Here is a 15,222-nt window from a genome sequence, read left to right as displayed (position 1 = left end):
GTCGGACGTTTAACGAACTGAACCACTCAGGAGCCCCTGTAAAAATCTGTTTTTAAAGGTCAGATATTGTTAATTTTTAGATCTTTTCTCTAATGATAACTGGAAAAGAATATGTCATTACAGTTTTAGTTATTAGTATTCTAAAAATTATTATGGGGGTTGAAGAATATTTGTGAATTATTGTTACATATTTTCCATAGAAAAGAAACTCTTAAAAATAACTTATGTATATTCATTCCTCATATATTATGGAAATTTTGTGTTATATTCCAAGTATTTTATTCTGACACTGATATTGCTTATAAAGGTCTTTTTTGTACCAATAATAAACTGTAGTCTTCTATACTCCCTTCCCCACTCCTGTATTTGGTGATATAGAAGTCTTTCTTCTACTATTTAAGATACATATTAAAAAAAAGAAAGAATATAAGTCCACTAATATTTTTCTTCTTTATCTCAACATACACTGTTAACTTTTTTAAAAAGTATTTTCATTTATTTATTTATTTATTTATGCATAATCTCCACACCCAACGTGGGGCTTGAACTCACGACCCCAAGATCAAGAGTCACACCACCCTCTACCCTCCACCAACTAAGCCAGCCAGGGGTCCCTTAACTTTTTTTTTTTTTTTTTAACGTAAGCTCTATGTCCAGCGTGGGGCTTAAATTCACCACCCTGACATCAAGAGTTGCATGCTCTACTAATCGAACCAGTCAGGTGCCCCTCAACATACATTTTTAAAACCTTTTTCTGTTGATTTTTTTTAGCATTACAATTTCCAAAGAAAATACCCTTTCCATCTGTAAAAAAATGCCTCTAAACAAACAATAGTACTATAGAACCATGACTGCAAATATATAGCTATTCATTTATTTTGATTCTACAATAATTATCTTTCTAGGCCTTTATAATTTTGTACTCATTAAAATATTATATTTCTTGTATATAAATTTGTCAGATGTTTTAGGCATATACTTTGTACCTGTAGTTTAATATCTCTCAAGAATAACCATAAATCTTATCATTTGTAGTACTTTTCATTCTTTTCTTATAGTTTAAAATTACCAAATTACCCATACCAAATAAGTATAGAATTTATAAAGATGAAAAGTAAAAGTTCTTTTGCACCCCAAATGTTTGAGACTACTTGGTAAAAAGGAGTTAAGTATGCTGATAATCTTCTCAATGTGACCAAGCTTAGACTGGTTTACAGCCAGTTTGAATTAAATGGATCTCAGAAGAATATGTGAAATATAGAAGCTATTTTCCCAATCCCAATTCACATTTCTCAGAGTAACCAGAGGACTGGCAAACTCCAAATCTACCATAGCTGAAAGGCCCTGTAAACTCGGGCTGGCTTGGAAATCCATTACCTTGGATGACCATAGGACATGTCTATCACTCTCTTTAAGGAAATTCTTAGAGGTATCAAGAGATGTAACACGAGACAGCTGTCTGAAAACAGATTCCACAAACTGTGGACTAAGACCCCATGTCAAAGCTGATCAAAACAAACCTAGACTAGGTATTGAGTAGGTCTGTCCCCTAGACACTAATTTCCTCAATGGAATTAAAACAAATAGGCCTTAAGAATCCTTTTAAAGATTAACTTCTAGTTAAATACCGTTCTTGAATCCATCATCTTCTTAGTTTTCCTTAAGGTTACATAAGAGGCTATCGTTGAAGATTCAGGTGTTGGTGATTTGGTCCTTGGAGGAACTACTCCAACAGGAAAATGGGAACCTAAAAATGAAAACACCAGTAAGTTCTACAAAACATCTTTCACACAACATTGTTTTCTTTTGAGGTACTCAATTTCTAATTAAAAACATTTTTTTTTAATTTTAGAGAGATAGAGCAAGAGAACATGTGTGTGTGGGGGGCGGGTGGGGAGAGAGGCTGTGGGAGAGAGGAAATCTTAAGCAGAGCCCAATCAGGGCTTGATCCCATAACCCTGGGATCATCACCTGAGTGAAATCAAGAGTTGGATGCTCAATCAACTGAGCCACCCAGGAGCCCCTGACATACTCCATTTCTGAGGTTTTCAAAATTAAAAGGCAAATTTATTTTTATTGGTTTATTGTTTTAAAGATTTTATTTTTAACTAACCTCCATACACAACATGGGGCTCAAACTTACAACCCTGAGATCAATAGTCATATTCTCTACTGACTGAGCCAGCCAGATGCTCCAAAAGGCAGATTTATCATTTAAAAAGAGCCAGGGAAAATGTAGTAGCCTTCCATTAGTTACTCTGTCTAAAGTTCTACAGATTTTTTTTTAATTAAAAAATTTAATTATAAAATCAGTAATACTCAGTGGATCAGACATCTTCACAACAATCTTCTAAAGAAAAGAAGGTAAATGAACTGCAGTGTCTGCATTAATTTACTTCCTCAAGTCCATGCAGCTCATCAGCAGCATGGCTGGGGCTTCTCTTTGCTGTAGCCTTCTTTCCATTTGCAGTATTTTCAGAGGTTGAAAAGGACCTTAATCCTCTCACATGTTGCAGATCAGGAAAGGAATGGACCAGAAAGGTTAAGTGATTTACCTAAATGCCCTTAATTTCCATTTGGTCTCTTTTCAATCACACTGTACTGTCTCAAGAGAATCCACTAACAATGTTAACAACAGTTAACTATAGGTAATCACTGTGACTTTTTTGCATTTTCAATAATTTCTAAAATGGACACACACCATAAAAAACAAAACACACAACACAAAATCATTAACCCAACAACAATAAAAGCTAAAAGTAAGTTAATACATAAAATGTACGTAGTTATATCGCATTAATTTTGTTTAAGTAGAATATATGCACTATTATCCACTGAGGACACTAGCAAAAGAACAAATTATTAAAATCTCAATGGCTTACTTAAAAAAAAAAAACAACAAAAAACCAAACCACTCTCTTTGAGCTCACTTAAAGTTACATCAACTAAGTAGAAAACAGAAGTCTAGTTTCTCCCCCAAAGACAAATGGTACATCAGTCATTCAGGGTCCCTTTAATTTACACACCAAACAATCTGTAGCTTAGGTTTTAATATTGTTTATGAACTGTGTGAGTATTGTAAGGCTGTATATTTAAGAACGTGAAGTGCTGAACTGCTACACAATATAGGTAATTCTGCAGTTCAAACTAAGAGAAAGACTCTATTATCCCAGTTAGTGATCCACTTTTAAAAGTTCTACTTTAAGTCATGTGGCACAAATTACACCATAATTTATCTGTGTATTTCAGACAATTTATTCAGGTGAGAGCTTGTAAGTTAAAAAAAAAAAAAAAAAAAAACAACAAAAACTCAAACATCTAGGGATGCCTAGCTGGCTCAGTTGGTAGAGCATGTAACTCTTGATCTCAGGGTCATGAGTTCAAGCCCCACTGAGTGATCTCTTATTTCAGAGATCATTAAAAATAAAAATAAAAAATCAGGGGCAGCTGGGTGGCTCAGTCGCTTTAGTGTCCCACTTCGGCTCTGATCTGCAGGTCGGTTGTGATCTCAGTTTGTGAGTTCAAGCTCTGCATTGGGCTCTTTGCTGTCAGCACACAGCCCACTTTGGATCTTCTGTCTCCTCCTCTCTCTCAAAAATAAAGATTAAAAAAAACCAGACAACAGAATTCTTTCAAAAAATAAACACCTAAATTTTAAAAGCAGCAAAACTCTGAAGAAGAATCCAAACCCTACAGAGAACATATGCCAGACAAGGTATTTTTTATGAGTAAAGATATGGCATTGACTTTTGTCCCCCCTCTCTGTACCTTCCCCCGCTTATTCGTTGTCTGTCTAAAAAAAAATAAACATTAAAAAAAAGTCTACTGATGAGTTGAACTCACTTATTAAATAATTTCTAAATTTTGTAGACTTGACTGGCGACAATTATCCCTTATAGATCATGGGGTATTATGACTATGTAGGAACCAGAAAAAGAATGGAATAGAAAATGCAAAATCAAAGCATAAAATGTAGTCCTTATTTTATATATGCTCTAAATACTTTGCCCACAGGGATTAAGAATGTTACACATGTGATAAATAGCAACTTCCTCCCCCCCCCACCCCGCATATGCTTTTTGAAGAGGGTAGATGTTAGGTCTAGGAAACCAGTGCTGTTGAAACAGGGGCACTCTGGCTAGATTTACTGATTTCTTTTAATTTTTAAGTAATCTCTACACCCAACAATGTGGGGCTCAAACTTACTCATTCAAGATCAAGAGTCATATGCTCTACCGACTGAGCCAGCCAGGAGCCCCTAGATCTATTGGGTATTTAAGAAAACCTAGGAAGTCCCAATTTTTATTTATTTATTTTCTTAAAATTTTTAGTTTGAAAGAGAGAGAGCAAGAAGAGGAAGGACAGAGAGAGAGAATCCCAACCAAGCTTCACACTGTTAGCATAGACATGGCTGTGCTCAGCGTGGAGCTTGATCCCACGAACCTTGAGATCATGACCTGAGCTGAAATCAAGTCTGATGCTTAACTACTGAACAACACAGGCGCCTCTAAAGTCCCAACTCTTAAAAATTTTTTATTATTTATTTATTTTTAAAAATCTAAATCCTAGTTAACGTATAGTATAATAATAATTTCAGGAATAAAATTTAGTGTTTCATCACTTACATGTAATACCCAGTGCTCATCCCAACTAGTGTCCTCCTTAATACCCCTTGCCCATTTAGTCCTTCCCTCCACCTAACACTCCTCCAGCAACCATCAGTTTGTTTTCTGTATTTAAGAGTCTCTTATAAAAAAAAAAAAAAAAAAAAAAAGAGTCTCTTATAGTTTGTCTCCCTCTGTTTTTATATTATTTTGGCCTCCCTTCCCTTATGTTTATTTGTCTTGTATCTTAAATTCCACATGTGAGTGAAATCATGATATGTCTTTCTTTGACTTATTTTGCTTAGGATAATACACTCTAGTTCCATCTACATTGTTACAAGTGGCAAAATTTCATTCTTTTTGATCACCCAGGAATGTTCCACTGTATGTATGTATGTGTGTATGTATGTATGTGTGTATGTATGTGTGTATGTATGTATGTGTGTGTGTACCTTCCTTATCCATTCACCAGTCAATGGGTTATTTGGGCTCTTTCCATACTTTGGCTATTGTCAATATTGCTGCTATGAACCTTGGGGTGCATGTGCCCCTTAGAATCAGCACTCCTGTATCCTCTGGATAAATTCTATAAAATTCTATAAAAATTCTATAAAGTTCTATTTTTAATTTTTTGAGGAACTGTTTTCCAGAGTAGCTGCACTCATTTGCATTCCCACCAGCAATGCAAAAGAGAACCTCTTTTTCCGTATCCTCACCAACACCTGTTGTTGCCTGAGTTGTTAATTTTAGCCATTTTGACAGTTGTGAGGTGGTATCTCATTGTGGTTTTGATTTGTATTTCCCTGATGATAAGTGATGTAGTGATGTTGAGCATTTTTCACGAGTCTGCTAACAATCTGGATGCTTTCTTTGGAAAAGTGTCTATTCATGTCTTTTTGCCCATTTCTTCACTGAAGTCCCAATTTTTAAATGTTGGCAACCAACATTGTTGAGCCAGTGGCTCAGTTGGTTGAGCATCCTACTCTTGGTTTCCACTTAGGTCATGATCCCAGGGTTGTGGGATCAAGCACCATGGTGCTTAAGATTCATTCTCTCCCTCCCTCCCTGCCTCCCTCTCCCTCTCTCTCTCTCTCTCTCTCTCTCTGTGCCTGGGTGGTTCAGTAGGTTAAGCATCTGACTCTTGATTTGGGCTCAGGTTAGGATCTTGCAGTTTGTGGGTTTGAGGCCTGTGTCGGGCTCTGTGCTGATAGTTTGGAATCTGGAGTCTGCTTCAGATTCTGTCTCCCTCTTCCTTCTCTACCCCTCTCCACTTGTGTGTGCGTGTGTGCTCTCTCTCAAAAATAAACATTAAAAAAACAAAAACTATGGAAAAAAAAAGCCTCTTTCTCTCCCTGTTTGCCCCTCTCCCCAGCTCCTGCTCTCTTTTTAAAATTTTTTAATGTTTATTTATTTTTAGAGAGAATGAGAGACAGAGCATGAACAGGGGAGGGGCAGAGAGAGGGAGACACAGAGTCAGAAGCAGGCTCCAGGTTCCAAGCTGTCAGCACAGAGCCTGACGTGGGGCTCGAACTCACAAATCACGAGATCATGACCTGGGCCGAAGTCGGACCCTTAACTGAGCCACCCAGGCGCCCCAAGTCTATTTCTTTTCTTTATCTTATCTTTAAGCATGTACACTAAACTTATTAAAATATAAAGGTAATCATGATCATTACCATCCTCTGGAACAATACAAGGACTTTAGAACATGTTAATATCAACAAAATTAGTCCTGGTTATATGCTATTGGTATACAATATTTTAGTTCTCTGCTTCTTAGACCTTCCCTATCTGACCAGTTTGCTTCTATCTGAAAACTGTAGAACTCTCTCAAGTGACGGTTAAGTGGCAAACTCTCTAGTTTTTATCTTTATCTTTACTGTTTCTTCAAGTTTTATTGATGCAAAACGTATAACTAAAATGAATAGATCTTAAGTGCACAACTGGTGAAGTTTTATAAATGTATTCTTACCCCTAGCTGCACATGCATATGCCAGTGTAATTATCTCAGTGAAGACAAAGACCATCTTCGTCACCCCACAAAATTCCCTTCCAGGCAATCCCACCCTTCTGCCAAAGATGACCACTGTTCTGTTGTCTATCACCAATAGATGAGTTTTGCCTGTTCTCAAACTTCACATAAAGGGATTCATACACTAGGTCTGCTTTGTGTTAAGCTTTTTTCACTTAATATAATTTTTTTTCACATTTATACATGTTGCTAAGTTACACATGTACATCTATCAGTAGTGTTTTTTAATTGTTAAGGAGTTTGAAGATACCATAATTTGTTTATCCATACTCTTGTTTACAGAAATACAGGTTGCTTCCAATTTTTATCTACTATGAATTAAAACTATGGTTAAAAATCCTTGTATAAGTTTTTTTGAGGAATGATGTTTCCATTTTTCTTAGGTAAATATGTAGGAGAATTGCTGGATATGATAATTGCATGTTCAATTTTGTAAGAAACTACAAAACTGTTGTTCTTTCTTACACCACCATCAGAATTGTGTTTGAGATCCAACTGTTCTATGTCCTAACAAACACTTGGTAGTCTTAATTTTAGCTATTCCAGAAGGTGTGAATTATGATTTTAATTTGCATCAAAACTGCATTTATGCTTGATCAGTTGTAAACTTTTTCATATACTTGTATACTTTATTTGTTAAGTGTTTAAGTCTTTTGCCTACTTTCTTATTGGGTTGTCTTTATTATTGATTTGTAAGAGTTGTTTATATATTCTGAATACGAAGACTTTGTTAGGTATATGTACCAATGATATTTTCTCCGATTCTAATGGATAGAAGTTTTAAATTTTGATGAAATCTAATTAATCTCAGTTTTCATAGGGAGTACAGCCTTTGGAGGGTTCCAGCTTTCCTTGAGGGGGTGTCTTATCAGACTTGGTTTTTTGTTTAAAAATGTTTATTTATTTTTGAGACAGAGAGAGAGACAGACGGACAGACAGACTGAGAGAGGCAGAGGGGCAGAGAGAGAAGGAGACACAGAATCCAAAGCAGGCTCCAGGCTCCGAGTTGTCAGCGCAGAGCCCGATGTGGGGCTCGAACCCACAAACCATGAGGTCATGACCTGAGCCATAGTTGGACGCTTAACCAACTGAGCCACGCAGGCGCCCCAAGACTTGTAATTTCTTCAGGATCTGAGCTTTGTCCTGTCACAAGGCACTTTAGTGCTCCATTTAACTTATTGGATCCCTCCTACTACAAACTGAATTATGACTTTCTAAAATTCATGTGAGGTCTTAACCCGTGATGTGACTATATTTGGAGATAGAGCCTATAAGGAGGTAATTAAGGTTAAGTGAGGTCATAAGGGCATGCCCCTGATCCAACAGTATTAGTAACCTTCTAAAAAGAGAGCTAACATCAGAGAGCTAACATGTGCTCTCTCTCTGCTTAACTGAGAGGAAAAGCCTGGTGAGGTGCAGCAAGAGGCAGCATCTGCAAGCCACGAATAGAGTCTTTCCCTGAAACCAAACCCAGCTGGACCCTGATCTTGGACTTCTACCCTCCAGAACTGTGAAAACAAAATTCTGTTGTTTAAGCCACTCAGTCTATGATATTTTGTTATGGCAGCCTGAGGAAACAAATACACTACCTTTCACATAAGGTGAGCGTCCCTTTCTTTACTTTTCCTTAACTTGTTGAAGATTCTCAAAAAAATTTAGAATGGTATCACCCAGCAATTAGAATCACTTTCTACAGGAATAGGAGGATTGGCCAGGGCATCTAGTTAGCTATACTGCTAAAACATTTGTTTGCAGTTTAATATTTCCTGTGTATTTATAATAATATGCACCATTGGGGCACCTGGGTGGCTCAGTTGGTTAAGCGTCAGACTCTTGATTTGGGCTCAGGTCATGATCTCACAGCTGGTGACCTCCAGCCCTGCATCAGGCTCCACACTAATAGCATGGGGCTGTCCAATGTGAGGCTTGAACTCATGACCCCAAGATCAAGAGTCACATACTCTACAGGCTGCCAGCCAGGTGTCCCTGCATATAATTTTTAATTACTCAAAATCTTAGCTACTAACAGCCTACTGGTGACCAGACAATTAACACATTATTCTGTATGGTACATGTGTTATATACTGTATCCTTACAATAAAGTAAGCTAGGAAAAAGAAAACCGTATGAAGAAAACCAAATGCGGGGGGGGGGGGGGGTGCCTGGGTGGCTCAGTTGGTTAAGCATCCGACTTCGGCTCAGGTCGTGATCTTGCGTTTCATGAGCTCAAGCCCTGCACTGGGCTCTGTGCTGACAGGGCAGAGCCTGGAGCCTGCTTCGGATTCTGTGTCTCCCCCTCTCTCTGCCCCTCCTCTGCTTGTGCTCTCTTTCTGTCTCTCAAAAAAAATGAATAAATGTTAAAAAAATGTTTTTAAAAGAAAACCATATGGAAAATACATTTATAGTACTATATTGCATTTATTGAAAAAAAATCTGCATTTAAGTAGACCCTCATAGTTGAAACTTGTGTTATGCAAGTCAACTGTATGTGCACACACACACACACAAATTTTGGTGAACCATTTACACATTCTCCTATACAACCACAATTTCACTTAACTGTCAATAATCTCCAGAACATATTTAAGTTTCCATAATTGTCCCAAGAACATCTTTAGAGACTTAAAATTTTTTTTATTATTAAAAAATATATAGTATTTATTTATTTATTTATTTATTTATTTATTTATTTGAGGGAGAGAGAGAAAGTGCAAGCTGGGTGGGGTGGGGGTGGGAACACGCTCAACTGACTGAGCCACCCAGGCGCCCCAATTGAGACTTTTTTTTAAACCACAATCCAATCAAGGTTAAGTATTGCGTTGTATCTGGGCTTTTCTACCTTTTAATCTTGAATAGTGCCTCCTCTATCCTTTTTCTTCACAACACTGAATAATGACCAGCATTAAAAAAAGAAAAAAAGTCTGGCTCAGTTGGAAGAGTGTGCAACTCTTGATCTCAGGGTTGAACTAACAACCCCAACGTTGGGTGTAGAGATTAGTTTCTGGTAAAAATGAAATACAATATAAAAATCAGAGTACACCCATAGTAGTATTACTTCATGGAATTTGTTTTTTAGTTTATTTATTTGTTAAGTAAACTCTATGTCCGATGTGGGGCTCCAACTCACGACCCTGAGATCAAGTGTCACAGGCTCTACTGACTGAGTCAGCCAGGTGTCCCTCAGCCCTTAATCTTTTATGTATAATTCTGAAACAGAAAAAACCTAAAACCTCCCTCTCCCCAATTCTCAGGAAATGGAAAACTTTTCAAAAGTTTGGCATATGAACCTTTTTAGTCTTTATCCCACTTAGGATGAATATCCCAGGAATGTTAATTGATTTCAAAAGAGGATGCTGCCTCATGCCTAGCTGAAATGACATGTAATATATGGTTTACATATGGGTCATGTTACCTTCCTAATACCTGAAATTTCTGAATTCAGAAGCTCATCAGATTCCAAAGGTTTCAGATACGGGACTATGGATTTGTCTATGTATTGGGCCAACATGTACACTGAGCTTATTGCTAAAATGTCTGAAAAACACAGGAGATAAAACATATCCTAATGCTGACCTTTAACAGAAGTTTCCATTTCTGAAACAGGTTCTGATTTTTCTTCTCCATTAGACTCATCAACTTCTGCCACTGTTGTTAACTCTGGTTCACTCTTGTAGAGTCTATAATCCGGACCCTTGAAAAGAAGATGTGCAATTTTAAAACAAAAGAAAAAAAATTGCTACAAGTTTCTTTTAAAATGCTTACCTCAAATCAAACCTTGAAAACTAAAAGTCTCAGCCAGCTATATTGGGGACAGCACAACTGACATATATGTTACAGCTTAGGTGGAAAAAAATCTGAAATATTTTAATCAGTAAAAGTTTTGGCTTTTAAATTAAAAATATTCCTCTTAGGGACAAAGTCAGAATATTTTTTATCTTGGTAAAACTGAAATCTGAAAATAATTATATCATATTAACTCAACTGGCCCTATTCCCTACCTTCCTACTTCTCTTCTAGCTTACCACATTTTACATTTATTTAACCCCAAACCTCTTATTTTCAGCTTCCATGGATAATGAATGTTTCTCCTTGGCAATGTCCATATCCTCTAATAGTTTTCCTAGATGGAATGGCCCATATCCCAACCCTTTTATCATTCCTAGAATGATCTTTTTCATTCTTGCTTCCTTCTGATCTAAATATATCATTTTGTCTCTAGTATCCTGAAATGGTATATTTAAAATAAGACGTCTTAGACAAATGTAAAGTAACCACTTTGCAAAAACATTAGAAACATGAAATTATGAAGTATTAAAATTATAAAAACATTAAGAAATGAGAATGGTAAAACCAAAACAGGAAAAACACAGATAATAACATTAAATACAAACAAAAAACAAACAAACAAAAAAGCACTGGCTAAAAGTGGGGTTATAACAAAAAAAAAGTTTGAGTGTAAAATAAATTAACTTTCAAAAATGAGAGGGCATGTACATGATTGATTATTCTGTGGCTATTGAAGCCACTTACACAGTGAGATCCATTTCTTGGATATCCTTGAACTTGATGAATCTTCTTTTCTTCAGGCAGATGGACTGGGCCCCTGCTATAACAGAGCAAGGAGCTGCTATCACTGGGCAGAGGGGGGATTATGGGAGGCTGCTCTGTAAAGTCATAGGACCGAGGAAGTGGAGGACGAGGTGGGACTACTTCCTCTTCCTAAAGATTGTAGAATAGTCACCTTATTTAGATAAGCATATTGAATTAAGTATATCTAAATTCTTTGCAATGGTAAGTTAACTTAAAAATCACTTTAAGATAATTAAAGGGACACTGCCAAGCCAAAAGTCAGTCTCATACTGAAAAGTAAAATAAAGAATGTTTATGATAGCCAGTAACTGGGTCTTAAAAAAATAGTTTTATCTAATTTTTTCCTGTAACATTCAGGTTAGCTTTAATCTGAAGCTCAAAATCAAAACAGATGTGAGACTACAGTGTTTCACTTTAAAAGTAGAAGAAAATAATTAATTTAAAAATCTTATTGCCTATTTGTTTTTGCATTTTTTAAGGGAAAAAATAAACATCTTTTTGTTTGGTTTTAATATAAAATTCAAGACCACAAATGCTTTCAGTTAGGTTGACAGTATCTCTTTGTAGTTGTAATTTCTTTATGGTATGCACAACACACAGCGAACTTATCTATCAATCATCCTATAAATTTTACCAAGAATAAGACACAATGATAAATATTCAAATTACTTATATTAGAAAAAGTATGACAATGTTAAAGTTCTAACATAAATGAAAAGTAATGATTTTTTTTTTTTTTTGCATTAAGGGAAGAAAAATTGCCATCTGTTAGAAGGATCAAATTACTGAAACAGCGAAATTTCAAGATTAAAACAATAACTTAAATATATTTAGGAAACATTTTTGTTATGAAGAAAAGACAATTAAATTCCAATTCATGTTTTACACATTTAAAATAATTTAGAGATAAACAAACAATCCAAACTTACCTCGTTTTTGTACTTAACTGTTGAGAAAGGCTTTGATCCTGCCATACCTATTAAAAAAATTATAAAACATAACTTATATTAAATAAGTTTAAGATATATTAAATATATCTTTTAAATCCACATAAAAAAGGAGTAATTTCATTTATTTTATTTTTTCTAAAAATTCCATTGATAAGTAGTCTCTACAGCAGACATGGGGCTTGAACTAACAAATCCTGAGATTAAGAATCACATACTATACAGACTGAGCCAGCTGGGCGTCCCCATTTGACTTATTTTAACTGAAGCTTTCAGTTCTACCCCCTCATTTATTAATGTTTTCAGAATTGGAAGCCAATTACATTAAAAAATACAAGTTAAAATATCTAGCTTATTTTTATTTTTTAAGTTGATTTATTATTTATTTTTGTTATTATTTTTGAGAGAGAGAGAGAGAGAGTGTGAGTGGGGGAGGACAGAGCATTAGAAGTGGGCTCTGTGTTGACAGCAGTAAGTCCAATGCGAGGATCGAACTCATTAATACCGGACTTGAATTCACAAACTGTGGGATCATGACCTGAGCCAAAGGTAGATGGTCAGTCGACTGAGCGACCCAGGCGCCTTTAAGTTTACTTATTTTTGAGAGAGAGGCGTGGTGGAGGGGCAGAGAGAGAGAGACAGAAAGAATCCCAAGCAGCCTCCATGATGTCAGTGTTGAGCCTGACGCAATGTGAGATCATGAGCCAAACCTGAGCCAAAATCATGAGTCAGACACTTAACTGACTGAGCCATCCAAGTGCCCCTAAAATATCTAGTTTAAGTAAGAGTACAGGGAAATGGGTTTTCTGAAGTACTGTTGATGTAAATATAAGTCAGTAACATTTTTTAAGAGGGCAATCTGGCAGTGACTATCAAAATGGAAGATGTGTGCTCATTTCCCACTTCTTCTAATCCATAAGTACTAGCATGTGTGTTTAGTCATATATACAGTAATGTTCATTACAGCATGGCTTATGATAGAAAACAAACAAACAAACTCAAAACCTGGAAACAAACTATATGTCCAAAAACACAGAAATGGACATATTATAATTCATCTATACAATGAATTCTTACACAGCTATTACTGCATTGTACTGTTAAGGAGAAAGAAACCAAATTGTTGAAAAATAAGTATAGTATGATTCCATTTTTTGTTGTGGGGAAAAAAGATTCCTAAAAGCAAAACATTTTGTGTGTGTATAATTAAATACATAAAACAGTAATTTATTTTTGTTGTGGGGGAGGTTGCCAGAACTTTTGCTTTTTACCATCTAAACTTGTGTACTGACTCAATGTTACAGGAGTGCCTGTTTTCTGATGTCAAAAGTCCATTAACAAAAGAAACCCAATTCTATGTATCATTCCATTTATTTTTTAAAAAAGTTTATTTATTTATTTTAAAGAAATTTCTACACCCAATGAGGGGCCCAAACTCATAACCCTGAGATCAAGAGTTGTATACTTTTCTAAATGAGCCAGCCAGATGCCCTGTGTCACTTCATTTAGATATAATATTATGGTCAATTACTGCAGAATAAAACACAAAGCTAATTTACCTGTTTCTGTAGTGCCTCTTTGCTGTTTGTGTTTACTCAGTCCTTCCATGACATCTTGAATTCTCCAAAGTTCTTTCTGAATCTGTGCACGCTGAATTCCTGCTGATTCACTCTATCAGTAAAAAGAGATCACATACAGGAAAAAATAAAGTTGTAAACTAAACTAAGTATATATTTTAAAAAATGAGAACTGCAGTAGATTAAGTTTTGAAGACTATGAACTCTCCCAATTTTGCAACTTTTGTGGCAAAGATAAAAGTCGAAAAAAAAAATTCAGTTTCTCAGACCTAAGTGCATTATTTCACTTCTTTTCAGTAAGCTTTGCCTTGCATTATTGCTGATCACAAGAGACTAAAAAATGGGGAAAAAAAAAAAAAGAAAACAAAATAAAGTAGAAACTCACAAAACCCAAATTAAAAAAAAAAATTTAAAGGAGAAGAAAAAAAATGGGAAGTATACTAATTTCCTAAGTACTAGAAATTCTAGAAAATAAGATCATATTGGTATTATTGGTCTTACTGAAAGTAAGATTCTAATAGAACTCTATGACTTTATCAATACTTCTGATAAAAAGAATTATGCTTTTTTGGAATGTAAATTTATTTTTTTTAAAAAAAGGGCAATGACAGTAAGTACTGTCACAGTTACCAAAAAAATTTTTTTTCACTTAATATATGTTTTTGACAATCACAGATATTAGAATAAAATCAATATGTTTCATTAGTAAGCTAAAAAGTCCTCCAAGGGGTGAAAACATGCTTTCAAAGTCTATAAATGTAAAGACTATGTACTAATGCTGCTTCAAAAAGGCACTACACAACCTTAGTTATCCAGTTTTCTAAGCTACAGGGCTGGAAGCATCAGAGTAAATGAAGGAAATATTCACACAAGAGCCAAACACAATGACAACCCAGAGACGTGAATACTGACATAGACTTCTAGGGAGTGAATTTCAGTTATAAAAACCAGATATGTGCACATGTCCTATATAGAATATATATTATTTTTGCAGTGATTAAAAAAAAATATATAGCCTATCTGAAAAGTATACAATGAAAGTCTCATTTTTGTATTATTTCTCATTTATCTGATTACTGGTGCAAACAATATTCAAACACTTGTTAGCAATCCGAGTTTCACTTTCTATAGATTAAAGCTGGTCATATTCTTCATCCATTTTTCTAATGTATTGCTTTTCCAAACCAAAAAGAAAATTCTTTGGAGATCTAAATATTAACTTTTGTTGAATCAGTGGTCAACAATACTTCTCCCTAGTATGCCATCTTTTTGTTTAAGCCATTGTCTTCTTACTGACTTATTACTTTTTAAAAAGTAGGTTCTATGCTCAACATGGGGCTTGAACTCACAACCTTGAGATCAAGAGTTGCCTGCTCTACCGACTGAGCCAGGCAGGCACTCTGTTTACTTATTTATTTAATAAACACTTATCAGTATGTTTTATATGCCTGATACTATTTTAAGTGCTTCAA

The 15,222-nt window shown here is 35.4% G+C and overlaps 1 protein-coding gene and 1 long non-coding RNA gene across 33 annotated transcripts in view; one reads left to right on the top strand and one right to left on the bottom strand.

Moving 5' to 3' along the window:
- The window catches only part of PLEKHA5 (pleckstrin homology domain containing A5), a 238,970-nt gene that overhangs the window by 10,754 nt on the left and 212,994 nt on the right, over nt 1-15,222 (bottom strand). For 11 of the 18 annotated variants that reach the window (XM_027035676.2, XM_053225904.1, XM_053225903.1 and 8 more), the window contains 5 exons: nt 13,733-13,844; nt 12,156-12,202; nt 11,167-11,355; nt 10,210-10,327; nt 1,629-1,747 (listed from right to left, as the gene is read on the bottom strand). In XM_027035676.2, the coding sequence (XP_026891477.2) occupies nt 1,629-1,747; nt 10,210-10,327; nt 11,167-11,355; nt 12,156-12,202; nt 13,733-13,844 (585 nt within the window). Of the gene's footprint in view, nt 1-1,628; nt 1,748-10,209; nt 10,328-11,166; nt 11,356-12,155; nt 12,203-13,732; nt 13,845-15,222 lie in introns of those variants that run through there. The other 7 variants (XM_027035659.2, XM_027035661.2, XM_027035660.2 and 4 more) reach the window with 2 other exon arrangements.
- The window catches only part of LOC113592985 (uncharacterized), a 50,579-nt gene continuing 40,525 nt past the window's right edge, over nt 5,169-15,222 (top strand). For 13 of the 15 annotated variants that reach the window (XR_008300154.1, XR_008300149.1, XR_008300148.1 and 10 more), the window contains exon 1: nt 5,169-8,237. This is a non-coding gene — a long non-coding RNA (uncharacterized LOC113592985). The remainder of the gene's footprint in view (nt 8,238-15,222) is intronic. The other 2 variants (XR_008300153.1, XR_008300144.1) reach the window with 2 other exon arrangements.

The sequence above is a fragment of the Acinonyx jubatus genome, chromosome B4 (genome assembly GCF_027475565.1).
Source record: "Acinonyx jubatus isolate Ajub_Pintada_27869175 chromosome B4, VMU_Ajub_asm_v1.0, whole genome shotgun sequence".
Taxonomy (NCBI): Eukaryota; Metazoa; Chordata; class Mammalia; order Carnivora; family Felidae; genus Acinonyx; species Acinonyx jubatus.
Note: the sequence above shows the minus strand (reverse complement) of the source record. Positions and strands in the feature narration are given on the sequence as shown.